Here is a 27,801-nt window from a genome sequence, read left to right on the forward strand (position 1 = left end):
TTTCTTTTGAGGAAAAAAGTTTATTTCTTAATACACTTAAATCTTAAGCATCAGAAATGCTATGGAGACTGTTTTTCACTTTGTTTAAATTCTGTTTCCAACAGTTAAGTATGTCATAAAGTTGTTGCCACTGCTGTTTTCCAAACGTTCGATGTGTGCTGTGGCTAAAAGCAAAGAGAAAGAGAGTTTATTACAGCTTCATTATAAATTGCACATGCAAATCTATCCAGGTCCAAATGCAAATTTCCATTTGCACAGAAAATACTTGTTTGCAATCTCTGCTTCCCCTTCCCGGTAAAACCCCCTTCACAGCCTTCTCCAAGTATTTAAAGGAAATTCAAATGCCATTTGTATTCCAGCCATGAATAGGCCATTAAATGAAATGTGCTGGAAAATAGGACGCTTTCATTAAATAAGCTAATCACATTCCGTCTTAGCTTTAATAAAATTATGATAAATAGCAACTATTTAACCACAGGCAGCTGACAAGAATAATACCTTGCTTCTACTAAAAATCTTAATGAGATATATTAGGCAAAAATAATGTGAACTTAGTAAACTGCTCAACAAAATGTTCAAATGAATGGGTCTTACCTGATGACCACTTTTCTCTGCGTTTGATCAATTTTGCAATAAACCATTTTTGTTCTTACAGCTGTAAAAAAAAAAAAAAAAAGGATTAAGAGTTGGTATGACAAGCAACTTGAAACACTCTTTCCTTTTACACAACACAACTTGAGAAGATGGTAAATAAAATTTAAAATGAACTGAAATCAACTTGGCAATCCTAACTTTTGGTCGGTGAAATGAAACATCACTTCAAATGAAATTCAAAACCCTCTGCAGGTGCACATTTTCTTCCTCATTCACCCAGCACGCACACGACTGTTACCTGCTACATGCTGGCCACACACTCAGTGGTATTAGTACTAAATGCAAGGGGTGTTTCATAGAGGAGGAGCCCATGAGTGTCCAACATGGCAAAAGTGGGCGCACCAGATGCCAATGTGTGCTACTTTTCTATAACAACACTCATGTGCATAAGTGCTCTTGCAGCCTGCAGAATTTGGGGACCTATCTTGTAGCACGTAGTAATAGAATTGTCTCCTTTGGGACCTACAGGAATTTAAAGCAGGGCTGTTGAGTAGAGAGCTGCATGGGAACGGGAGCAACAGGAATCCTGTGGAGATCCCCTCCAGACTCGAGGGGATGGGAGTGATTAGTTCAGGTCTCCTTCATTAAGCAGCATCCTTCCTATGCAGGAAGGAGAAATTAGGTGAAGAAGATAGCCACAGGGCGGTGGCTATGAATAACTCATATGTCCTAAGTATACAACATGAAGGAAGCAGTGATAACTGCAATCCCCAAAATGCAGAAGGAGAGGCCACTGGAAGAGGGTGGGGGTTCGATGCTCAGAAGGTCTTGACCTCAGCACCAGAACATACTGTCATGGGAGATAGGGAAGTTGTTTTTAACAACACTCAAGTCTTGCAATGACCGAGTTACCTACTAAATTTTTGGATCAAAAGCATTTATTTGGAGCCCTCTATTTCCATATAAACAATTGTGCAAGATCATAACTGCATTACTTGCAATCATGGTACAAAAAAAGAATTCAAAGAGAAGTCCCCACCCCCATTACCTTACAATGCCTCATAGTCGGGACAGGAGCAATGCCCCAGTCATAGCAGCTATTTTGAGAGCAGTCAGAAAGGGCAGAACTAATTGGGTACTGCTCTTGCCCCAACTATATACCTAGACCACAGGGGCCTATTGGGGGGGGGGGGGGGCAGGAGGAGGCAAAGGAAGACAAATGAGCCAAAGTACAAATTTTCAGTTTTCACTAAAAAAAACATATGGCCAAAAATTAAAACAACCTTTTGGCCAAGACCAAAATGGGGCAGAAAAAGATTTTGGGCCAGTTTCAGTGCTATAACCAAAACTCAGTATGTGCGTAAGTGAGGAAGGTATTTCCATGGCACATTCAGATCAGGAAAGGAAAAAAGAACATTTAAATGGTATATTGAATCTTTGTGTACTTTACCCACAGAAAAAGCATGTGAAGATAGGATAAAATCTGTAGATGCTTTGCACTAAGTGTGAATAACTGGAAAATTGATTTGAGATATCTCTAGGATTACAGAGTGCAAAACAATATCCATTCTATAAAAAGCACATAAACAATTCTACATACTGAATACTTTTATCATATAAAAATCTGAAATGCTGATGAAATTAAGTTAAAAAAATAAAGGAATGACATGATTACCATCAATAACAAATGCTTCCACATCATCAGCTCCAATCTGAAGCTCTTGCTGAATGGTATCAAATGAAATCTCTTTATTTTCCACTGCCATACCCATGAAGGTAAGTAGTCGCATTTTTGCCATATTCTGTTCATGTGACAGGCCTAGAAAGTAAAACCAAAAATAAATGTTTCCTATTCTGCCCAGATCCAATCTAAGCATGGACAGCACTGAGAATTTAGAGAGACATATACGGTAATACCGTCACTATTCTTTCTTTAAGATGTGAAACCATTTGCCTTCAACAGAGGATCTTTTAAGAAAACTTTGGCGAGCAAAATTGCTCGTACTGGTTTGGAACATTCACAGAAAGATGTTATTTAAGACATTGTCCATTTTGTGCAATAGGTTCTGTGGTAAATGTGTTAGCAAATGACTCCCTTAGTGAAAAGGGCCTTTTCCTCAATGTAGGATATATTTTAAGATACAATTTATGCAGAAACCTGAGAGAGAAGATTTTAAGTTTTGTGCCCAAGTCCTTCTTGATTGGGGTGTTACTAAATAATGAACTTCTATTCTCTATTTGAGACTGGTAAACAAATACTTAGATTGAAAATTTACAGCATTCAGTGATGATTAGGCCTCAGCATAAAAGAGCACATTGTGTTAATTAACAGTAATTATCTGGCAGAGATTCAACAACTAATGATCATAACTCAGACGAATGAGATACACCAGCAACAATACCTAACTGGACTTAATGGAACTCTACAAGCTTCAAAAAAATCAATTAGTGCACATTAACCTTAATTAACAAATGAATATGAGACTGCTGATTAGGTTTCTGAAGCAAAAAGGTTGCTGGTAATGCCAGATTACAATGTAGACATGTTAGGGCGACAGACGACACCATATACTCATGCTCTTGGCCTATGTTGTCAGGCTTAATAAAATGACGAATTGCTACACATAAAATGATGTCATCTGCTGGAGTCTATTAATGACCGTTTAAAGACATTTTAAAACCCTTACCCAACACAGGACCGACTGATTACCGGTACTTCAAAAATACAATTACTATTGTTTTAAATGTTTTGTTTTTAAGATACAGATTGAACCAATAACTCAAAAGCAGAGACAGTCTACTCTTAATCTAGATCTCACTGTTCATGAAATCTTTTTGTAAACTGCATTGAATCCTTGCGGTATAGAAGAAAAGAGCTCTACTTCCACACAGTCTGGGCATTCACTACAGAACAAAGTACAACAATTATTGATTCCATTTTCCCAGGAGAGCTCAGAACGGTTTACATGAGTTTATTCAGGTACTCAAGCATTTTTCCCTGTCATTCCTGGTGGGCTCACAATCTATCTCATGTACCTGGGGCAATGGGGGATTAAGTGACCTTTTTTCTAATCCATATGATCCAAAAGCATCCGGATCCAGGCATTTTCCGTCTGTTTCACATTTACAACGGCTGCATCTATTTCAGTTTTCTTCCCCATATCAAGGGCTTCATCATTTATAAAGACGCTCCGAGATTAGTGGATACAATCAGATTTATGAAATAGTTAGACTACAAATTCAAATCGGGGTGCATTGTTTTACTGTCCCCCTGGGCTTATAGCTGCTGAAATCAGTTTCTGAAGGAGTCCTGTTGCTCTGCTGGCAAAGTGACAAAACTGCTTGAAGAAATACTTGCTTTTAGGGGAAAGTGTGTTGATATCCCCTTTCAGCTCTACGCTGACGCAGTCTTAGGGTATTTTGTTGCAATAAACTGCATTTTTTTTCATCACTGGCTGGTCTGCTTTGTTCTTGCAGACCACTGTCTATCGCCTCTTTGTGATTCTGTGATTCACCGTTTGATCACACATTGGACTTTGTTTTCATCCCTGACTCTTGGTCACATAAGGCAAGTCATCAGCACTCATTTTACAAGTACCTGCTTGGAACATTTTTTAAAATTAGTAATAGGATCAGTATTCTAATTAAAAAAACAAACAAGAGGAGGCCTTATGGGGCCTTTTCCTAAAGCTTAGCACACCCCATTTTCTACTGACATGATCGAAACATTCAAATTACTGAAGGGAATAGACTTAGTAGATAAAGACAGGTTGTTCACCCTCTCCAAGCTAGGGAGAATGAGAGGACACTCTCTAAAGTTGAAAGGGGATAGATTCTGTACAAACGTAAGGAAGTTCTTCTTCACCCAGAGTGGTAGACAACTGGAATGCTCTTCTGGAGTCTGTTGTAGGGGAAAACACCCTCCAGGGTTTCAAGACTAAGCTGGACAAGTTCCTGCTAAACTGGGATGTACACAGGTGAGGATGTACTCATTTTAGAGCACTGGTCTTTGACCTGGGGGCCGCTGCGTGAGCGGTCTGCTAGACACGATGGACCACTGGTCTGACCCAGCAGCAGCAATTCTTATGTTCTTATGTTTTAAGCAAAAATTCATTGATGTTGATTAAGGAAAAAGCAAGTGGTTCCCTGATTTATCCTTGTTCTGCGAAACAAACGTGACAAGCATGGTAGACTTGGGTAGCGATTAACAGTATGAAGTGGCTCACATCAGGATGAATGAGGCTAAGATCAGTGTCAGCACTGTTGGAATAAATCTAACCCTCCCCCCCCTTATATCTATCACTGTTAAATACGGATAAGGAAGCTACTGAACAGGCACAAAAGATCCTATGTGCATGTGAGCTTTTTATGACGTTAAGCACTTAAATGACCACATGTGTCTTCTAGCATGTTTTGCTCATAAACTTTATACTATGATTTCCAAAGCTCACTGGATAAATTTTGCTTCAATTTCTACAATAACTGAAAAAGTTCACTTGCTGAAGGCCACTTATCATCACGCACCATATCACCCATAAAATCTTAATGCTGGTTTTCAAAATCAAGCTCTCACGTCTTCCATCTTTTCTTGACAAACTTATTATCCCTCTCTGTTCTTCTCGGACCCTAAGATCAACAGATCAAAACTTACTGGCCGTTCCTTCCATTAAAGAATTCTATTACACTAGGAAAATTAACTTCTCTGTAGCTGCTCCAACCTTATGGAACTAAAAAATTTTCGCCCTGGTTTACAGTACAGCACAACTACTCATGAAAGATCAGCAGAGTCCACAAAGAGAAGTACTAAACATTCCACAGGCATAGAGTTCCAGAACAAGGCAGAAAAACCCACAATTCGCACATCAGCAACGCTTCTTCTGTGAAAATTATTAAGAGAAGGAAAAAGCCGCAGATCCCCCCCTCCACCAAACCAAGAAACTCAGGTTGAAAACAGGTGGAGTTTTACAGGGTGTAATAAAGTCACTGGCATAAAAAAACCTCCTCAATAATATTTCAATAGAGAAAAGCCTTGTGCAATGCAAGTGGGATATACTCTGCCTTGTATCAGGACCCCTATGATCTGAAAATGATTTGAAAAGCCAAATTCTATTGAGTAAACAGAAAGACACCGCACATCGACGGTGGCCAGCGTTTCGCTAATTATAAGCTGCCTCAGGATGTGAAGTCACAGTCAATTTCTCAAATAATAATAACAGCTTATATACCGCAATACCGTGAAGTTCTATGCGGTTTACAAAGATTAAGCAAAGGTACAAATTGATTGACTTTAAGAGGGGAGGAAGAAAGAGGGTTAATAGGACAGGAAATCCATTTTTGAGGAGAGAGTGATCAATAGAACAAGTTAATCGCTATAGAGGGGAGAGAGAAGAGAGGATCAGTTGTCCAGATACTTTAGGAACAGGTGTGTTTTCAGACGTTTCCTAAATCAAATCAAATCAACTTCTCGATCAAACATGGTGGTTTTTCGAGGGGCTTGGGTTGTGTTTCCAACCTTATGGAACACCATACCACCTCAACTTCGTCATGAAAATCTTCTTGATAAATTCAAGACCAAACTAAAAACATTTCTGTTTCAAGATGCATATCATAATCTCTAAATACTTCCTTCCTCAAATCCAGCAAAATCATCTCAACCGCTTTTACGAAGCTACCCTATCCCTCATGTCATATCCTTCCCCTCTCTTCCCTTCTTTTAACTTTCATTTTAATAATGTATTTATTGACCTTTCCTTCACCTTAATACCCTCAAATTCATGTAAGTCTTTGTCTATTGTCTTTTAATGTTCACTCCTCCCCATATATATATAATTATTATTTTACTTTGTATCTTTTTTTTTTAGCATTGTAAACCGGCCAGATACATGTTGATGGTCAGTATATTAAACTCAATAAAACTTGAACTTGTTCATTGCAAAAATTAAAATTCAGATGCATTAGATCCTATGATTTAATTGACAAAGTTCCTCTTCACCCTACTTGATTAAAGTTACCGAGAAGGTGGTTTTGAAGCAATTACTTGATTTTCTTCATTCTCAATTCCACGCGCAGGATGAAATCCAAACTAAGACCCGTTTCCTCTCTGGTTTACATGTGTTTCAAAGAAGAATTTTTAAAGACCCGAACGTTTGCTGGTACAAATGGGTATCTCTGAGGCCTCTGATATTTTGAATCATGAGACTGAGTGGTATTGATTGAGTGAATGGTACATTTGCGCCACTGTCCACCTGCCATAAATGACCTCAGGGTTCTCCCTTCCATGGCACCCTTTCAGTGGTTGTTTATTGCCTTTAAAAGAATATCCAATTTTTGTGTTTGTAATGAGATTTCTTAGAAAAGGTAATTTCAATCTTTTAACGCTGGAGGTTTGAGAACAGATTAATTTGGGGTAGAATCTGGAATGTGCACTACTTTCTTAAAAACAATGCTAAGTATTACATTAAAATGTCTAATTCAGACACAAAAAGAAGCTAATGATCAAATGGCAGGGGGGAGGGAGGTTAAGTGAACAAGAGAGGCTGCTGCCCACTTAGTGGGCCATCCTGGGATAGTCAGTGGAACTTAACCACTACTGTGCCAGAGTGGTTCATGGATGGAGTTGAGGAAGAGCCAGCAGTTATCTGGGCACCCACAAGCCTAACCAGGCAAGCAAAATACTGTAAAAGGTGGTCGTTGCACCTGCTTAACCTATGGGTCCATGGCCGGGGCGCAAAATCAGTGGCTTTAAAACCACTGGCCACTGAGGGACTCCCGAGGGCTTAATATCGGCAGTTTGACTACAAACTTCCTTATACAGTCATATGCAGCAAAAGAAATTTAATTTCACATGTGCCGGACATGGCTACGTTCGCCCGAGGGCTGCATCAGAGACAAAACTAGAGAGGACAGTAAGCTTCTCTCTAGTATAATAGTTTAGCAAACAGTCCAGAGTATAAAAATTCTCTTCTCGCCGGTGCAGTAGTTCTTCAACCACTAGCGCTGAAGTTTTGCACAAGTGAGAAATGTATTTTTTGATTGTACTGCATCCTCTGAATCATCGCAGCTCATCTGCCTCTGTTACGTCACCCACTTCTTACCTCCATCCCCATCGTCACAATATGTCTTTTTTGTCACAATGTTTGTTATAGTTGTAAATATGTATATCCGCCTAGAAGTTTGATTGGCACAGCTTAAGTTCTTGCCAAATCGATCTCAGATAATATTCTCAGCTGTGACCGCTTTCACTTTTAATACATACAGTGTATTAACAGCCCTCAACACAGTACAATTATTCTCACACTTTGATAACAATCCATTAATTCAATGATGCACGTATTAAAGGTTACCCTAACAGGAGGACTTGTTTTTCCAGAGGAAGTCAGGCTGTAGTGAACTGTGGTATTTCAGTTCCAAGATATAAAATACATCTTATATTTTATGGAAACATTTATTCATTACTACTATGTCAAAATCTTAATGCACTCATAAAAAAATAAAATCTGCATCACTGCGTTGTCACTGACCCCTGCCCTAAAAAGCCACCATATAGAAAAAGGAATTTTAATGCGTCCACTAGCGAATGAACTACTGCTCTTTTGTAACACTCAATTACACATCAATGGGGGAGTGGCAAAGAGTTAATTAGGACTCCTTTTCTTCACCATGTATAAATAAAGCGGCTGCTGACATTAACATTCCATCACCGAGCTTTCATGCCATGAGACAAATTGTCTTCAACGCAAGCACTGGCTGTGAAGGAAAGTCCACCATATCCAGCTATCTTAGGCCATCCTTGGCAGCAAGGCGTTTAGCAAAGTTCAGTGATGCAGAGCAAGAAAACAACCATCAGTTGTTACATGAAAGTACTATCCATATTCTAAACGGCCACATTCCCACTTCCATTTCGGCTTGCAGAAAGTTCTTGAGCAGAGGATTTCCACACCTAGATCGGTTTTCTGGTGGTGATGCCCGATATGGAAACTATGAGGGTGAATTACTTTGCACTACCTGCACCACTTTGCAGCTGTGCACATGAAATTTCATCTGCCATTTGGGTGCCTGAAAGGCTTTCCTGCAATTTCTCAATAACTTTATGGGTGATCTACAAAGTCAAACACTTATAAATATGTTAAAAAGCACTGGTCTATAGGATATGCCACTATCTACCTTTTATCAATTCAGAAAAGTGACGTTACCATCTATCCATGACGGGACTTCTTCAAAAATGCCTTCTGGGATCCAGATAGAGTAGAACAACTGCCTCTGTGTGGCTCAGCACCCAGGCAAGTCACTTAATCCCCTCATTGCCCCAGGTACATTAGACAAACAGGGAGAAAGGCTTGAGTAGCCAAGTGTAAACCACTTAGGCTATAAGTGGTATAGAAATATTTAAATAAAATAAACCATTTAAAAATGCAGCATCCAGGTGGTCTATGACCCAGCAAACCATGAAATAGAAATATGTTCAGTAATTTTATTCTTTTGAATGGTTTCCACTATTTTGATCCACAGTGTAGAGTTTTTGGATTATCCTTTGGACCCTTTTAAAATTTTATGTCACGCTGATCACTTTCAATCTTCAGCAACCATAAATGACTAATGATAACTGAGTTTTGGCTTCCTCCGATGCAATGGTTTGATTTTCATACGCCTTGGTGGATTCAATAAGTCTGTCGCCCTTACAAATATGATTTTCTAGCAATCTCCGCTCCTGAAGAAGGCAGCGAAATGGAGCTCTGTCGAGTGGTGATTTTTACAGGCAACATATACTTCTAATTCTACATACAACAAGTTTCAAGTTTAATAAAATTTTTGATTAATCGTTTAATCAGATTTCTAAGCGATGAACATTTTAAAATTACAATATTTGGGGAACAATACAATACTTAGTAATATATTACGTCCAAACGGACTAATAGACAAACTTAACAAACTATAAACAAAAGGATAAAGGAGAATGAAATACAAAATCATTAAAGGAAAGTAAGACAATCAGGGAAAAAACAAAAGGCAGGGAAAACAAAAAACCTTAATATTGTACAGTGGAATTAAAAATGTAACCAGCGAACTAGTTAGCTAATTATCAAAAGCATCTTTAAAAAGAAAAGTTTTTAAATTACTCTTAAATTTCTCCAGATTGCGCTCTTCCCTTAAATAAATAGGGAGGGAATTGCAAATTTGAGGTGCAGTAACAGAAAAAATAAATTGCCGTCTTGTATTAACAACCCTAAGAGAAGGGATCGTCAATAGATTTTGTTCATTGGATCTCAATGTTCTATTTGGAGTATCCAAGGGATTAATAATTTATAGATGAATGCTGGAGTTTTATAAATAGGGACTTAAAAGTAAGTATGCATAATTTATATGTTATCCGGTGAGATATAGGAAGCCAATGTGCTTTCCTAAGAAGAGGAGTTACGTGGTCGAATTTCCTAGTTTTAGTTATAAGTTTAATGGAAGCATTTTGAATAATTTGTAAACGTTTAATTTCATTCAGAGAAATGCCCTTAAAAAGGGCATTACAATAATCAATTTTAGAGATCACCAAAGAGTGAATGAGAATATTAAGGGATTTTGAACATAAAAATTGTGAGAGTGAACGAATTTGGCGCAGCCTGTAAAAGGTTGTTTTAACAATATTACTAATGTGATCATGGAAAGTCAGCTTATGATCAAAAATCACCCCTAAAATTTTTATGTTGTTAACTGTTATAACAGAATGAACTATTTTTGACTTTTATGAATCATATTTATGAAATTATATTAGTTTACCAAATCTAGATTTTTTATTTCACTATTCATCAGTTTTGATATGAACTGTTTTTTACATTTATGAACCACATGGAAGTAGGGTATAGTTTATGGTACTGTTTCAATTTGGAATTTTTTCCAGTGTTTGCACCTGCACTTTAATCCTCAGATTTTTAAAAGTTTTTCAAGATGCAAACTTAGCACTTTAAGGACTTCATCTTATCACGTTTTGGGAGATTATTTATTCATTTTTTGTTAATTTTTTATTTATTGAATTTAAAAAAAAAAAAAATTTCCTGGAGTAAATGTTTGCAAGTAATTAAAGTATATACACTTTTTGATTATATATAAAACAGGACAACATGATGTATGAGGCAGTTCTTATTCAAACTTATGTCTGATGCTTTTCATTAATGAGTTACTGCCTGAGCCAATTATTTCTCATGGGCAATCTGAAGGGCTCATACTGATGTCCATTATTCAAAAACTTTTTATTTAAAGTGTAAAATTTTTTCATTTCAAAAATTTCCTCCAGGAGAATTAGAGTGTTAGCCAATTTCTATTTGGATTAAAGTTTGGACATTACTGGTAACAAGGTCCGTAGGAGAAGATTGTAATCTTGGCTAATGTGCATTAGCTTCGCTGTGATTTGGTTCAGCTTCTCTGAATGGCTACAGTCTTTCTATGACCTTGCCCAACTGACTTCTCTCGCACAGGCTTCTTGCTTCAAATATACTTGAAAAAAAGGCTGCTTTATGAGCTTTCAGATTCTCTTGTGGCTGCCTTATCAATGCTTTGCAACCAACTTGCTAGTGCCTAAACTTTTTCCTATTTCGTCATTGTATCTGCTTTCCGTTTGTTGGAAAGAGATTCTTTTGAGCGATAATAGCCTCTTTCACCTCACCCTTTAGCCATGTTGGCAGTTCTTTGGCCTTCCTTCCACCTTTTTTTAATGCACAGCAAACATGTGTCTTAACCTTTGCAGCTGCTTTTTTTTCCATTTTTCACCTTTTACTATCCTATTACTAGCTGTTTCTGTACCTCATTATTTCTTTTACAACCAGACTTGGACATAAGTACCTAAGAATAGCCATACTGGGTCAGAGCAATGGGTTAGATGGACCACTGGTCTCATATCATATTTTTTAACATGTCAAAGAATGTTTGTTGTCTGTATTTACAATCTCTCCAGCAGCTGACTGGAATACTTTGGAAATCGTTCAACTCTCTCTCTTCTTGCCCTTTTTCTAACCTGCTTATCGGGATGCTCTTAAAAGAAACTACCAAGAGGCACATTCAAGATTCTTCACTGCAAACACGTTCTAGATCAGATGCTCTTCCATCTCCTTTTTTAGCATTAGTGCAAAGACCAGGTAGCACCCTGCTTGACCACACTCTTTTGGAAGCAGCTCCCCCTGGCTCAATTTCTTCCAAACCTAAAACCCTCTTTTCTGGATTAGACTGGTAAGCATAAAAACAGTTGGAAATGTAACATACCTCATTTGGAAGGGGCATTTTCAATAGCACATCTAAATTTAAGTTTAGATGTTTTGAGGAAAACATCCAAATATCCAGCAGCGAACATAACCATTTTCAAAACTGGAAAATGTCTCTCTCTTTAATTGGAAAATGGCCATTTCTAGATGTGATTGTCCTCAATGCATTAACCTTTTTGAACCCCCCCCCTTCAAATGAAAAACTTACATAAAACAGCAACCGTGACGTAGGAGGGGCCAGCATTCCTAGTAAACTGGCTACACAGACATCCCAGCAGACCGGTTGGGCACTGCAGTGAAATTCACATCTCACCAAAACCTCTAAAACCTACTGGATCCAACTGTACACTACCCCAATAGCCCTTATGCCTGCAGGTGGGACTTGGGGTAGGTTGTGGTAGTCAGAGTTGGATATGGGCCTGGTCTCCTGTCATACAGGTTAGTATGTACTGGGGGTCATGTCTTCATCTGGTTAATTTGGACACCTTTTTGGCATCTTTTGTTATTAAAACAGGTCTCGCCTCACACATCCAAGTTCTGCACTGGACATTTTCCCCTTGAGATTTAGATGCACTGCAGACAAAGCAGAGAAAACCATCTAGAAAATGTGCTTTGAAAACAGCAATTTGGATGTTTTAGCAAACTAAGGGCAAATGTGACGCAGCCCAAAGGAATTGAATAGGCTGTGGGAATTGTTACTGTAGCTTTGTCAAAGAGGCCCAAAACATCAATTTTTGGGATGTTCTTCTCTTTTGAAAATGAACCCCTAAGTCATTTAGAATTTTACTAAATCAAATATTTTATTAGGCTTAATTGTGTGAGACGCATCTACCATAACAACCATTTCTTGAATCTTATATATGATGTTCATGTTTTTCTAATGTCAAATATTATTGAGACAATCCTATTTAAATAGAACCAATGCATGTCGAAAATGATTATATAGGCCTTACCAAGGGAGTCAATGAAGTCTTTGTTGTGTTGGTAAAACCTGACATAGGATGATAATTTACCACTCACAAAGATGGTCAAAAGCTGAAAAGACAAAATGCAATTATCTTAATTAACTCCAGTACTTTGAGACCACAAAATCGATCATTCGTATAGCACTTTACAACATCCGCAAGTGACAATCTCTTCAGCAGCCAAAGAGGCTAAGTTTAGCTAGGTGCTAAAACAGGGAGGCATCTAGAGTCCTTGTTCATATTTTCAAGCCCCCTAAAAGCTCTCCTAAAGGCCTCTTCGATAACCAGGCAAGTGCAACACACACACACACGCAAAAACATAATATGAGCTCTTTAGGAACATGTCCTTATCTGAAACATCTCCTACCTCTTCTACTATTAGACTGTAAGTTCTACTGAGCAGGGACTCTCTTGCATGTTTTAACATACAGTGCTATAGAAATGATGAGTAGCAGCAGCAGCAGAAGACTTCCTCAGCAATGCTGAATGTGCAAAATAAGAACATAAGAATAGCCTTACTGGGTCAGGAGGCCAATCCAGGTCACAAGTACCTGGCACAAGCATAATAATAGCAGCATTCCATGCTACCGATCCAGGGCAAGAAGTGGCTTCCCCCATGTCTGTCGCAATAGCAGACTATGGACTTTTCTCCAGGATCTTGCCCAAACTTTTCTTAAACCGCTCTTTCCACATCATCCTATTCATGTTACAATATTACTCTGTAACTTCATCAAGTGTCCTCTAGTCTTTGTAATTTTTGACGGAGTGAAAAATTGATCCACTTGTACCGTTCTACTCCACTCTGGATTTTGTAGACTTCAATCATATCTTCCCTCAGCCCTAACCGTTTTAGTCTTTCCTCATACGAGAGGAGTTCCATCCCCTTTACCATCTTGGTCTCTCTTCTTTGAACCTTTTCTAGTGCCACTATATCTTTTTTGAGATAAGGAGACCAGAATGAGCATTACAGAAGTATTATAACATTCTTAGTCTTGTTTACCATCCCTTTTCTAATAATTCCTAGCATCTTGTTTGCTTTCTTGGTCACCACCGCACATTGGGTAAAAGGTTTCAGCGTATTGTCTATGATGACACCCAGATCTTTTTCTTCAGCACAGACCCCCCAAGGTGGACCCTAGCATCCGGTAACTTTGCGTTTATCCACATTAAACTTCATTTGCCATTTGGACCTCCCCGTTTTCCAATTTCCTAAGGTCTTCCTGCAGTTTTTCACAGTCCACATGCGTTTTAACAATTTTGAACAGTTTCATCACCTTACTCATTGTTCCAATTTCCAAATCATTTATAAATAAGTTAAGTCCCAGTACGCCACTATTTACCCTCCTCCATTGAGAAAAATGTCTGATAACCAAGTCTTAATCCACAATTAAACATTGCCTCCTATCCCATGAGGAACTTTGTCAAAAGCTTTCTGGGAATTTAGATATACTACATCAACCAGTTCACCTTTATGTTTATTTAAGATTTGATCAATCGCTCCTGCATTTTACTGACCTAAGCGGTTTACAAAGTATCAAACTAAAATGAAATTAGGTACTTGAGAAAAACTCCCTTATCTGTCCTGAAGGCTCACAATTTAAAGGATCTGATAAACTAGAAATAAGTAATAACAACATAACATACATTTCCAAGATCAAAAATCAAAGAAATAGAAAGAATGAAAGAAGATTAAAAATAAAACAAATTTAGGAGATAGAAAAGTCTCTGAAGCGGCCTGACAGCAAAGAGTCATATTTTAGTGCATAGCACATTTCACAGATCCATCACTGGCAGTATTGATCCTTTTCCTTTGTACCTTGTTTTTTTTTAAATAAATTGTTCAATTTTATAAAACAAAATATTGCAATAGAGGTAGATACCAAACGGTATTTGGATTAACTTGTGCCTTTCTCAGTAGTTACATTTAGGGCTCCTTTTACAAAGGTGCGTTGGGGCCTTAACGCACGCTAGCCGCCTCCTCTTGAGCAGGCGATAGTTTTTCGGGAGTGCGCACGCTAAAAACACTAACGCACCTTTGTAAAAGGAGCCCTAAATGTATAAAGTATTCTCCTCTCTCCAGAGGACTTTATCTAAGTCTCCATGACTTGCTCAAGATTTCAAGCAGCGTTAATAAAATTTGAACCCAGACTTCTCAGCTACTCTTCCACTCGCACTTGTCCTCACCATCACACAGCATAAAGAAACCTGGTAAAATTAGAACGTTTATCATCATGAGAGAATCCAGAAATGATATTTACATCGTGAATAAGTTCTCCTTCTAAGAATTTGACTGGCTTCAAAGCAAGAAGATGGTCTATGAGAAAAGTCTTGGGGTCCTTCAATGCACGTACAATACATCTACAAATAACACAAAAACGTACCTGTTAAAAACCTAGAACACTTACAGGATCATATTCTGATTTGTAAACATTTCCCTGAATATACAATTTATTTTGTTTGGTATACTGCCTTTCAAAAGGACAGCGCTTAGATTTAAACACAGATGGCACAGTTGAAGCAGAGTGGAGGGAAGGCACATACACAACAGTAGGTCCCAACTCTCTGCGGATATCCTGCTCTACCCCACAAAGAGGTTCACAATTTATGAAAAGTTCTTTTCTTTCTTTTAAGGCATCTGTTTACTCCTCACTGGTGTCCACAGAGCTCGAGCGAGAAACTCATCTTTCTGTGGGTATAGAGGGCATGCTGCCATCCTACAGATTCGCTTTCTACTTCAATTTCAACCAGCTCAGCTTTCTGTCCCCTTAGGGAGAGACTAAAATTAAAAAGGAGTGATTGTCAACTGCCTGATCATAAACCAACTTCAGTTTTTTTTTCTGAAAATATTTGATCCAAATGATCATTAAATTAACAAAGAAAGAAATCTTTTCAAATTGAAAGTTCTAGGTTGCTAAGGGCCTCTTCTATTAAACTGTGCTAGCAGCTTTTAGTGCAGAGAGTCGCACTGCTCCTGACGCTCATAGGAATTCAGCGCAGGCCATTCAGCATGGTTCGCCACGCTACAAACTGCTAGCACAGTTTAATAGAAGAGGCCCAAAGTGTAGTTAAATTTTGCACTTATCACATGTCATTTCTGAAATAAACATAAGGCAAGTGCAAAAAATAACCTGCATTAAAAGCTGAGAGGGGGGCTGCATCACCCCATTTCTTGCACAAGCCAAAAATGCGGAGGGGCCATGCATGTAATGCAGCCCAGAACTCTGTCACAATGACAGCTAGCTGGGACAGCATTTTCATATCATAGTCCCTCTCTCTCCCCAATGAAGCTTCTCTGACACCATCCTGACTCCACCCAACACAGGATCAAATGGGGTGTCAGAATAACTAAGCCCCACCCCTTACACTTCACAACCTCAACCCCTGTCAATCCCCCAGGATTTATTCAAAGGATGGCAGCGATTCCCCTTGCTGCTGTCCATGAAGCCTAGTGGCAATCTTGCCGTCCTTCCAGATATGGCAAAGATAACGAGAAGCAAGGAAGACGAAAACAAAAGCTGAGCACAAGCAGTAAGTCAACTTTCCACCTAGTCAGGACCAATAAATGGGTCTTTTCTGCCATATGTTACTAGGTCCAAACGCAAGGGTTACCTGTGAGCATCCTCTCTGGCCTGCGATGCGTTGTCTTCCGTGTAACTACCCAACAGCTCCACCATGACCTTTGCAGCAGCATCACTGGAAGCAAGAGAAGCTCAGCTCATTTTATGTTCACACGAAACCATACCCAAAAGAATAGGTTCCATTCATAGAGAATTTGGTTTGACACGGGGCAGTTTGCTCTTGCCCCCCATCCCTCCCCTAATCCACATCTTCCTTAGTTGGGCCAGCTAGGCTGCTGCTGTCTCTTCTAACACTTTGATCACTTCCATTCAACTCCACAAATGCTTGTACTGCTCTTTTTCCACTACCACTGCATTTCACCCCCCAGGATTTTCAAAAACAGAGGAGGAAAATCAGGGGCCTGGCTTGAGCATTAATTTAATTTAGTATTTCTTGAAATGAAGTGAAAGAGAGGACTACTCTCTATAAAACAGAGAAGCAGCGACAGGCACGTGGGACCTCTTAGAAACATGACAGCAGATAAAGGGCAAATGGCCAATCCGCAGCATCCACCATCTCCTCCTCTCCCTAAGAGATCCCAAGTGCCTGTCCCACGCTTTCTTCAATTCAGACACAGTCTCTGTTTCCACCACTTCTTCCAGGAGATTGTTCCACGCATCTACCACCCTTTCTATAAAAAAGTATTTCCTTAGATTACTCTGGAGCCTCTCACCTCTTAACTTCATCCTATGCCCTCTCATTTCAGAGCTTCTTTTCCAAATGAAAGAGACACGACTCATGTACATTTACGCTACGTAGGTATTTAAATGTCTCATGCCTTTCCTTCAGATTGAGATCTTTAAGTCTGTCCCCATATGCCTTATGACGAAGACCATGCACCATTTTAGTAGCCTTCCTCTAGGAATTCTATGAGCATCGGAGCACTCCAGGCTGTGGTAGAAACCTCTACCGCAGCTTATTAAAAGGGACCTTAATTAAGTGCAAATTATCAATACCAGACGTCACATGTAACTAGATCATTGTAAGTTCAGAGTACATTTCTTGGTGCTTCTGCTGTCCTGTTTATGGCATCGGGAAGCAGAGAGAGCTCAGAACTCGGCGGCGGAGGCTTGGAGGCCTGTTCCCCGATTGTGGCGGCGCCAGTGGCTTGAGACGGGGTGGCAGGGAGAAAGAAAGAAAGGGGGTAGGGAGAGAGAAAGAAAAAGTTGGGGGAGGGAATGAGGTCTGGAGGAGAGAAAGCATACAGGAGGCTGAAAGAAGGGAAGAAATATTGGATGCACAGTCAGAAGAAGAAAGTGCTACCAGAGACTCATGGAATCACCAGACAACAAAGGTAGGAAAAATGATTTTATTTTCAATTTAGTGATCAAAATGTGTCCGTTTTGAGAATTTATACTGCTGTTTATATTTTGCACTATGGCCCCCTTTTACTAAACTGCAATAGTGGTTTTTAGCGCAGGGAGCCTTTGAGCGTCAAGAGCAGCGAAGGGCATTCAGCGCAGCTCCCCAAGCTAAAAAACGCTATCGCGGTTTAGTAAAAAGGGAGTGGGTATGTTTGTCTATTTTTGTATGGTTGTTACTGAGGTGACATTGCATAGAGCATTCTGCCTTGACCTCTGAAAAAACCCCAGAATATAAATAATAATTAACATTTTCTCTGCGTACAGTGTGCTTTGTGTTTTTAAAAATTTTTTTTATTGTTTGTAGATCATTTTGACTTGGTCATTTTAAAAGCAGCTCGAAAGCCCAAAAAGTGTGGGCACCCCTGGCCTAGGTGTTAAGTGGGTAAAAAGTAAATAATTAAATGATGAAGCCCTCAAGTTCTCAATCTGAAAAGACTTTACAAAGACTAAAAAGTCAATCAGTTCACAATATTCAAAGCAGATTCAGCTCTTACTAAAACAAAAGCATCTTTTTCTAATCATATATGATGGATATTGTATAATGAGAGCAAAAGCTCTGGTTTAGCTTTGTTTTTTTCACCTCTTTTTGCAGTCCACAAGTGCTTCATAAAGCAATCTCAAAAGTGTGTGCTTCTTGTCTGTGCTTAGCTTCCAGTCAGAAATCCATTTTCGAACCTAAAAAGAAGCACAATTTCAAGCTACTACTTCCTTGAAAAAGCAGAGTTGGGACTGACACAGGGAAAAATTTCTCCCCTTGTCATTTTCTGCCCAAAAGGAAATTTAGTCAATGTTTCCCGCTGAAAGGAGATTCACCCTTAACTCTTTTTCTTTTCTTTTTAAAATATTTAGCATTGAATATGACCAAAGAAGACACTTTGTCCAGTAATAAAGTGTTACAAAACAAAAGGAAAGAAAAAAAAATAACCAATAAGCAAATAATAATATAAATCTTGTAAACACAAACTAAGCTACAATACACCAGGGAGACTACAAAAAAGGGAAGAAAATTACTAACAAAGAGGTTTAAAAATTGAAGTTAGGCAGAGAATACATTAGAAACTGACTGTGCCCAGAACTACGGATCCTTAGCTCAACCAAGAAATTGAAACTAGAACCAGGAACACTTTTTCTAATAGGAGTCTGCGTCTATAACATAGAAACATAGAAATAGATGGCAGATAAGGGCCCACAGCCCATCTAGTCTGCCCACCTTAATGTCCCTCCCCTACCTTTGCCCTGTGAATAGATCCCATGTGCCGATCCCTATAACCCTATAACCTTTTACCTACATAGCACTTTCCTCTCCTTCTATTAAAGGAAGGCACTGTGACGGTTGGAAGATTAGGTTTTTAGGATTCCATACTCTAGGTCAGGGGTGTCCAACCTTTTGGCTTCCCTGGGCCGCGCAAACGCTGCAGCAAGACAGAGGAGGAAAACACCGCATCGCCCTCGACTGGGGCCGCACAAAATATTTCACGGGGCCACATGCGCATCATACTATTTTTCTAGCCCTGACTATATTAAATTTACAATTATCTTGACTAGACTGTAAGCTCTTTTGAGCAGGAACTGTCTCTTCTATGTTTTGATGTATAGATCTGTGTATGTCTAGCAGTGCTTTAGAAATGACTAGTAAACGTAGTAAAAAAAAAGACTTGTTTGTATTATAATCAATCAGAACTTTGATATTTCATTAAAATCTGAAGTACCGGTACTGTATAGCAAGCAAACCAGTTCTGATAGTAGCCGAGTGCCTCCCCTATTCTATGTTTGAAAGACAAGGTTTACATTTTAAGTAACATCCAAGTTCAACACCTCATTTTCGGAGGGTCATTTAGCTTCATGTGCATCTGCCACAATTCCCTTTTATTCCTATGAGCCCCGTGGCAGATCACACATGCTAAGTAAATGCCTCACAACTCACCTGGTCAAGATCTGTTGGAATATACTGGATAGCATTGCAGGTGGATGCAACTTTTATAAGGCCACAATAAACTGTATATCGCACAGGGGTGTTTTTGTCCATTCCATGGAACAGATTGCTTAGCCTGAAACAGAACGCTAGTTATTAACATTGTAAGTTTATTTAACAAAGCATTTATCACCGTTTAGGGTTACACTTTACTTTGTGGTATCATTCAAGAAACTGAAAGTTAAACACTTACCACAAAGGCAAACAAAAAAAAGTTTTATAAATTGTGAAATACAAGAATATAAATGCTATGAAAATATACCCTGGAGAGAACCACATGCACAACAGATGAAAATAATTTCCCTGCACCTGATAGAGCTAATATCTCAGCTTAAATAAACCACATTAAAAAATGGAGATTCAAATACTTACAGCTGTAACCGGAGAGATGGACGCTCCCCGTCCCGAAATTTGATTAATTTCTCACACAGACTTTCTATCAAAGCTTCTTGTTTATCAGGTTCCAAGATCAGGAGCAGAGAAACCACACTGTTCATCACACTCTCAACATCTATAGAAAAAAAATTTAGAAAGAAATCTATCTCAGCTGAAACAACTGAGCCGACTGTTATGAAAAGCAACGCTGCGTCACTGATGACACCATCAGATATCTTTTCATCTCTCCTTCCCATCCCCCACATGCAGCATAACCCTGCCGACCCTCCTCCGTTCTGAACAGGCTGCTCTTCATTTTCCCCTCCAGCCATGTGCATCTCCTCTCTCCTCAGTTCCCCTTCCCTCTACTCCATCCATGTGCATTTCCTGCTCTTTCTTCCCTTCCTCTCCATCCCATAAGAAGCATATCCTTTCTCTCCATGTCCAGCATTTCTCCACACCCATCCATCCATGGAATCAGTCAGCCTTACCAACTCTCTCCGTTTCTCCACGCCCCTCAGTCCAACATCACTCCTTCTCTCCCCCCCCACTCCCCCTGGCAAGTTCAGCATTTCTCCTCCTCTAATCTTCTTCCTTCTGCCGCCCTACCACTGCCTGACTCGGAATCTGGCCCGGCACTAACTTCAACGAAGAGCCTTCACGTCCACGGCTCAGGAAGGCCCTGTCAGCTCCACCCACTTTGATACATTTGTGTCAGAGGGGCGGTACCAACAGGGCCTCACGAGTGGATAGACTCAGAAGCTCTGCATCAGTTAAGCTAGTACCAGTGCCAAGCCTTGTATAGCCTCCAGACTCCCTGACAGGAAACAGGAAGGTGGAAAAAGATGGAGGGCTCTTCGTCACTGGAGTTAGCTTGATGTTGCCCAAACTGTGGAGCCACTCTGGCTGACCCGGCTTCCCTCTGACGTCAGTTCTGACATTGGAGGGAAGTCTTCTTGGTCAGCTTTGGCTTTGGGGGGGGGGGGCATGCTGCTGGAGGAATGGAGGTGGGAGACCCACGCTGTATACCCCTACTGTGTGTTGAGAAACAATGGACTAACAGACAACCTAGCTGAAAGTAACATTTTTGAAACATTCAGTTTTATCATAGCAAACCTTTATCATCTTCCTTTAGGCAGACATCGCAGGCCTCAATAATCTGAGCCAGGTCAATATGGAGGCCCCCCTCAGAGTTCTCTTCTGAAATTTCAGCTCCCTTAGATTTAAGGAAAGCCCGAAGTTCTGCAGCCTTTTATAGAAAACAAATTGAATAAAATTGGTCCATTCACTGTCACTTAATCCCCCCATTGCCCTGGGATAGCCAGGGAAAAATGCTAGAGTACCTGAAGAAATTCATGTAAACCATTCTGAGCTCTCCTGGGAGAAAGGCATAGAAAATTGAATAAATAAATAAGTTAAAACCAATCTAACCGTAGGGGTCTTTTACTAACCAATAGCGCACGTTATTTGCAGCAAGGCCCAAAGAAATAAAGTGGCAAATAACGTGTGCTATCAAGTAAAAGACCACCAGCTTCAACAAATTATATCACCCAGAGATAACTTCACAGTGATCTGCAGAGAAGGGGAGTTTGGATAAAAGGAATAGCCAGGTCCTACCAGTTGCTATGTAGGAGCTGCTCTTTCAGGTAGGCAAGAAAGAAGGGACTGGGGTTAGAGGAAGAAAAAGGACAAAAGGGAAAGAAGAGTATGGAATTTGCACACTCCATTCCATTCAGGGAGAAGGTTTCATTTTTACGATGATGGTTAGCTAGCCATAACGAGAACTCTCCTCCTCATACAGAAATCATCTTCTATCTACTAGCTTAGGAGAGAAGCCAGTCAATCAGTTTCTTTCATGAAATAGAGAAACAATATATCCACAACATTTGAAAATAATGCTTTTTGAGTTACCAAGAAAAAAACACCAACACTGCTGTGGGTAACTAAAAGCAAATTCCTTAGCATGGAAGCAATTTTCAACTTGTTTACCAACATGCAAAATTCAGTGAACAAGTGAATTAGTGGGTGCTTGACACGTAAAATAGACAGATAAGAGCAAGAAAAGGACATTGCAAGAGGCAGACAGTTACTTCAGATACTCTGTAGTTACTATTTATTAATTTTTCCACATAACATGTGGATACTTGATTCACCCCTTAACTTTCAGAAGGAATATAAGCATTAAAATTTCACATTGAAACCCGACATGGTAGAGTGTGGCACAGTGGTTAAAGCTACAGCCTCAGCACCCTGCTCCTTGTGACCCTGGGCAAGACACTAAATCCCCTCATTGCCTCAGGTACATTAGATAGATGGATGGAAAAATGCTGGCGTATCTGAATAAATTCATGTAAATTGTTCTGAGCTAATGGTATAGAAAATTGAATAAATAAATAAACAAACAAAACTTTTTACTTGATAGTCATGAAATGTAAAGGTTCTGTTGGAAAAATAATGCATAAACATTTGAAAGTGTTCTGATGTTATGCGTACATACTGTGAAAACCTGCAGGAAACCATAAGAAATTGGAAGACAGATGTAATGTAATGTGGATAAATGCAAAGTGATGTACATTGGGAAGAATAACCCAAATTAGTTACCAAAAGTGCCCAGGAAAAAGATCTGGGTGTCATTGAAGACAACGCTTCTCCTCTTTGGGATTCTATATGGAATCTTGCTTCTCCTAGGGATTCTGGAATGCTGTTCCTCTTTGGGATTCTATATGGAATCTTGCTTCTCCTAGGGATTCTGGAATGCTGTTCCTCTTTGGGATTTCAGAATGTTGCGATCTTTGAGATTCTATATGGAATCTCGCTATTCCTAGGGATTCTTAAACGCTGCTCCTCTTTGGGATTCCAGAATGTTGCGATCTTTGGGATTCTATATGGAATCTTGCTACTCCTAGGGATTCTGAAACGCTGCTCCTCTTTGGGATTCTAGAATGTTGCGATCTTTGGGATTCTATATGGAATCTTGCTACTCCTAGGGATTCTGAAACGCTCCTCTTTGGGATTCTAGAATGTTGCGATCTTTGGGATTCTATATGGAATCTTGCTACTCCTAGGGATTCTGAAACGCTCCTCTTTGGGATTCTAGAATGTTGCGATCTTTGGGATTCTATATGGAATCTTGCTATGCCTAGGGATTCTGAAACACTGCTCCTCTTTGGGATTCCAGAATGTTGCGATCTTTGGGATTCTATATGGAATCTTCCTACTCCAAGGGATTCCGAAAAGCTGCTCCTCTTTGGGATTCTAGAATGTTGCGATCTTTGGGATTCTATATGGAATCTTGCTACTCCTCGGGATTTTGAAAAGCTGCTCCTCTTTGGGATTCTATATGGAATCTTCCTACTCCAAGGGATTCTGAAAAGCTGCTCCTCTTTGGGATTCTAGAATGTTGCGATCTTTGGGATTCTATATGGAATCTTGCTACTCCTAAGGATTCTGGAATGCTGTTCCTCTTTGGGATTTCAGAATGTTGCGATTTTTGGGATTCTATATGGAATCTTGCTACTCCTAGGGATTCTGAAAAGCTGCTCCTCTTTGGGATTCTAGAATGTTGCGATCTTTGGGATTCTATATGGAATCTTGCTTCTCCTAGGGATTCTGAAACGCTGCTCCTCTTTGGGATTCTATATGGAATCTTGCTATTCCTAGGGATTCTGAAACGCTCCTCTTTGGGATTCTAGAATGTTGCGATCTTTGGGATTCTATGTGGAATCTTGCTATGCCTAGGGATTCTGGAATGCTGTTCCTCTTTGGAATTCCAGAATGTTGCGATCTTTAGGATTCTATATAGAATCTTGCTACTCCTAGGGATTCTGGAATTCTGTTCCTCTTTGGGATTCCAGAATGTTGCGGTCTTTGGGATTCTATATGGAATCTTGCTATGCTTAGGGATTCTGAAACACTGCTCCTCTTTGGGATTCCAGAATGTTGCGATCTTTGGGATTCTATATGGAATCTTGCTTCTCCTAGGGATTCTGGAATGCTGTTCCTCTTTGGGATTCTATATGGAAACTTGCTACTCCTAGGGATTCTAGAATATTGCGATCTTTGGGATTCTATATGGAATCTTGCTTCTCCTAGGGATTCTGAAACGCTCCTCTTTGGGATTCTGGAATGTTACGATCTTTGGGATTCTATGTGGAATCTTGCTATGCCTAGAAATTTTGAAATGCTGCTCCTCTTTGGGATTCTAGAATGTTGCGATCTTTGGGATTCTATATGGAATCTTGCTACTCCTCGGGATTTTGAAAAGCTGCTCCTCTTTTGGATTTTATATGGAATCTTCCTACTCCAAGGGATTCTGAAAAGCTGCTCCTCTTTGGGATTCTAGAATGTTGCGATCTTTGGGATTCTATATGGAATCTTGCTACTCCTAAGGATTCTGGAATGCTGTTCCTCTTTGGGATTTCAGAATGTTGCGATCTTTGGGATTCTATATGGAATCTTGCTACTCCTAGGGATTCTGAAAAGCTGCTCCTCTTTGGGATTCTAGAATGTTGCGATCTTTGGGATTCTATATAGAATCTTGCTACTCCTAGGGATTCTGAAACGCTGCTCCTCTTTGGGATTCTTTATGGAATCTTGCTACTCCTAGGGATTCTGAAACGCTGCTCCTCTTTTGGATTCTATATGAAATCTTGCTACTCCTAGGGATTCTGAAACGCTGCTCCTCTTTGGGATTCTAGACTGTTGCGATCTTTGGGATTCTATGTGGAATCTTACTTCTCCTAGGGATTCTGGAATGCTGTTCCTCTTTGGGATTTCAGAATGTTGTGATCTTTGGGATTCTATGTGAAATCTTGCTACTCCTAGGGATTCTGGAATGCTGTTCCTCTTTGGGATTCTATATGGAATCTTGCTACTAATAGGGATTCTGAAACGCTCCTCTTTGGGATTCTAGAATGTTGCGATCTTTGGGATTCTATGTGGAATCTTGCTATGCCTAGGGATTCTGGAATGCTGTTCCTCTTTGGGAATCTATATAGAATCTTACTACTCCTAGGGATTCTGTAACACTGCTCCTCTTTGGGATTCTAGAATGTTGCGATCTTTGGGATTCTATATGGAATCTTGCTTCTCCTAGGGATTCTGAAACGCTGCTCCTCTTTGGGATTCTATATGGAATCTTGCTATTCCTAGGGATTTTGCAACGCTCCTCTTTGGGATTCTAGAATGTTGCGATCTTTGGGATTCTATGTGGAATCTTGCTATGCCTAGGGATTCTGGAATGCTGTTCCTCTTTGGAATTCCAGAATGTTGCGATCTTTAGGATTCTATATGGAATCTTGCTACTCCTAGGGATTCTGGAATTCTGTTCCTCTTTGGGATTTCAGAATGTTGCGATCTTTGGGATTCTATATGGTATCTTGATATTCCTAGGGATTAGGAAACGCTGCTCCTCTTTGAGATTCCAGAATGTTATGATCTTTGGGATTCTGAAATGCTACTCCTCTTTGGGATTCTATATGGAATCTTGCTACTCCTAGGGATTCTGGAATGCTGTTCCTCTTTGGAATTCCAGAATGTTGCGATCTTTGGGATTCTATATAGAATCTTGCTACTCCTAGGGATTCTGTAACACTGCGCCTCTTTGGGATTTCAGAATGTTGTGTGTGATTTTTGGGATTCTATATGGAATCTCGCTACTCTTTGGGATTCTGAAACGCTGCTCCTCTTTGGGATTCTAGAATGTTGCGATCTTTGGGATTCTATATGGAATCTTGCTTCTCCTAGGGATTCTGGAATGCTGTTCCTCTTTGGGATTCTATATGGAATCTTGCTATTCCTAGGGATTCTGAAACGCTGCTCCTCTTTGGGATTCTATATGGAATCTTGCTATTCCTAGGGATTCTGAAACGCTCCTCTTTGGGATTCTAGAATGTTGCGATCTTTGGGATTCTATGTGGAATCTTGCTATGCCTAGGGATTCTGGAATGCTGTTCCTCTTTGGAATTCCAGAATGTTGCGATCTTTAGGATTCTATATGGAATCTTGCTACTCCTAGGGATTCTGGAATTCTGTTCCTCTTTGGGATTTCAGAATGTTGCGATCTTTGGGATTCTATATGGTATCTTGATATTCCTAGGGATTAGGAAACGCTGCTCCTCTTTGAGATTCCAGAATGTTATGATCTTTGGGATTCTATGTGATATCTTGCTACTCCTAGGGATTCTGGAATGCTGTTCCTCTTTGGGATTTCAGAATGTTGTGATCTTTGGGATTCTGAAATGCTGCTCCTCTTTGGGATTCTAGAATGTTGCGATCTTTGGGATTCTATATGGAATCTCGCTACTCCTAGGGATTCTGAAACGCTCCTCTTTGGGATTCTAGAATGTTGCAATCTTTGGGATTCTATATAGAATCTTGCTACGCCTAGGGATTCTGTAACACTGCTCCTCTTTGGGATTTCAGAATGTTGTGTGTGATCTTTGGGATTCTATATGGAATCTCGCTACTCTTTGGGATTCTAGAATGTTGCGATCTTTGGGATTCTATATAGAATCTTGCTACTCCTAGGGATTCTGTAACACTGCGCCTCTTTGGGATTTCAGAATGTTGTGTGTGATTTTTGGGATTCTATATGGAATCTTGCTACTCCTAGGGATTAGGAAACGCTGCTCCTCCTTGGGATTTCAGAATGTTGCGATCTTTGGGATTCTATATAGAACCTTGCTACTCCTAGGGATTTTGCCGGGTTCTTGTGACCTCGATTGGCCACTGTGGAAACAGGAGAGTGGGCTAGAAGGACCTCATCGTCTGTCTAGAATTACTGCGCGAGCCCTTTCTCGCGGTCTGGTGGCGTCACGCGACTTGCTAGGTCTGACGGATAACGTTGGCGAAAGTCTCGTAACCAACTCGATTCAACCGAGACTCACCTGATCCTCCTCAGTCACATCGATAAAAGCCGGGACGCTCATGCTGAAAAGCCTCGGCGCAGACACGCGCGGCACCGGAAGAGACGGGCGCCAGCACTTCCGGGTCAGCGACGAGCCGGGATTACGTAATGGGCGTGGCCACGCGCCTGGTTTACAGGTGGGCGTGCAAGGGAGGCGAGGGGCGGGGTGAAGGAAAAAGGGGCGGGGCGAGGAAGAGCTGACTCAGACTTTGGGGCTGGGTTTCCTCTCTTGGGGTCTGATGGAGGGAGGAATATGGGATTAGTCAAAGCCTTTGCAGGGCCACAGAAAAAAAGAGTGAAATGAGGTTAAGCTTTCCTTTTGTCATTTATAGCTAAAGCAGTGGTTCCCAACCCTGTCCTGGAGGTCCAGCAGGATAACCTTAATGAATATGCATGAAAAAATTTGCATCTAATGGTGGTGACAGGCATGCTAATCTGCTCCAAGCATATTCATTAGGGCTATCCTGAAAACCTGACTGGTTGGTGGTCCTTCAGGAACCACTGAGCTAAAGAGACATATGATCACAAAACTCTTTTATTTTACCCAGGGCCTATGAGTTTGAGACCACTGGATTAGATGGATGAATACTGACATTATGTTTTGGTTGTGACCCACTGTGGGCTATACATGTTAACAAACATGAGCATCAATAAAATGCTGGATCCCACAGCAGATGGTAAGTGTTCCCGCATTAACTGTGGCGAGGGACCAGTTTGAAAATGCTGGTTCTACCTCCACTGGGTGCCGTAAATTGTATCACAG

The 27,801-nt window shown here is 40.1% G+C and overlaps 1 protein-coding gene across 1 annotated transcript; it reads right to left on the minus strand.

Annotated features, from left to right (window-relative positions):
• EIF3M (eukaryotic translation initiation factor 3 subunit M) lies at positions 1-27,159 on the minus strand. Its single transcript, XM_033928548.1, has 11 exons — positions 27,019-27,159; positions 21,248-21,380; positions 20,129-20,267; positions 19,709-19,832; positions 18,365-18,459; positions 16,412-16,495; positions 15,061-15,160; positions 12,791-12,872; positions 2,270-2,413; positions 595-655; positions 1-164 (listed from the first exon to the last, which is right to left on the minus strand). The coding sequence occupies exons 1-11, from the start codon at positions 27,058-27,060 to the stop codon at positions 44-46; spliced, it is 1,125 nt and encodes a 374-aa protein (XP_033784439.1). The 5' UTR covers positions 27,061-27,159; the 3' UTR covers positions 1-43.
• Between the last annotated feature and the right edge of the window lie 642 nt (positions 27,160-27,801).

The sequence above is a fragment of the Geotrypetes seraphini genome, chromosome 19, assembly GCF_902459505.1.
Source record: "Geotrypetes seraphini chromosome 19, aGeoSer1.1, whole genome shotgun sequence".
Lineage (NCBI taxonomy): Eukaryota > Metazoa > Chordata > Amphibia > Gymnophiona > Dermophiidae > Geotrypetes > Geotrypetes seraphini.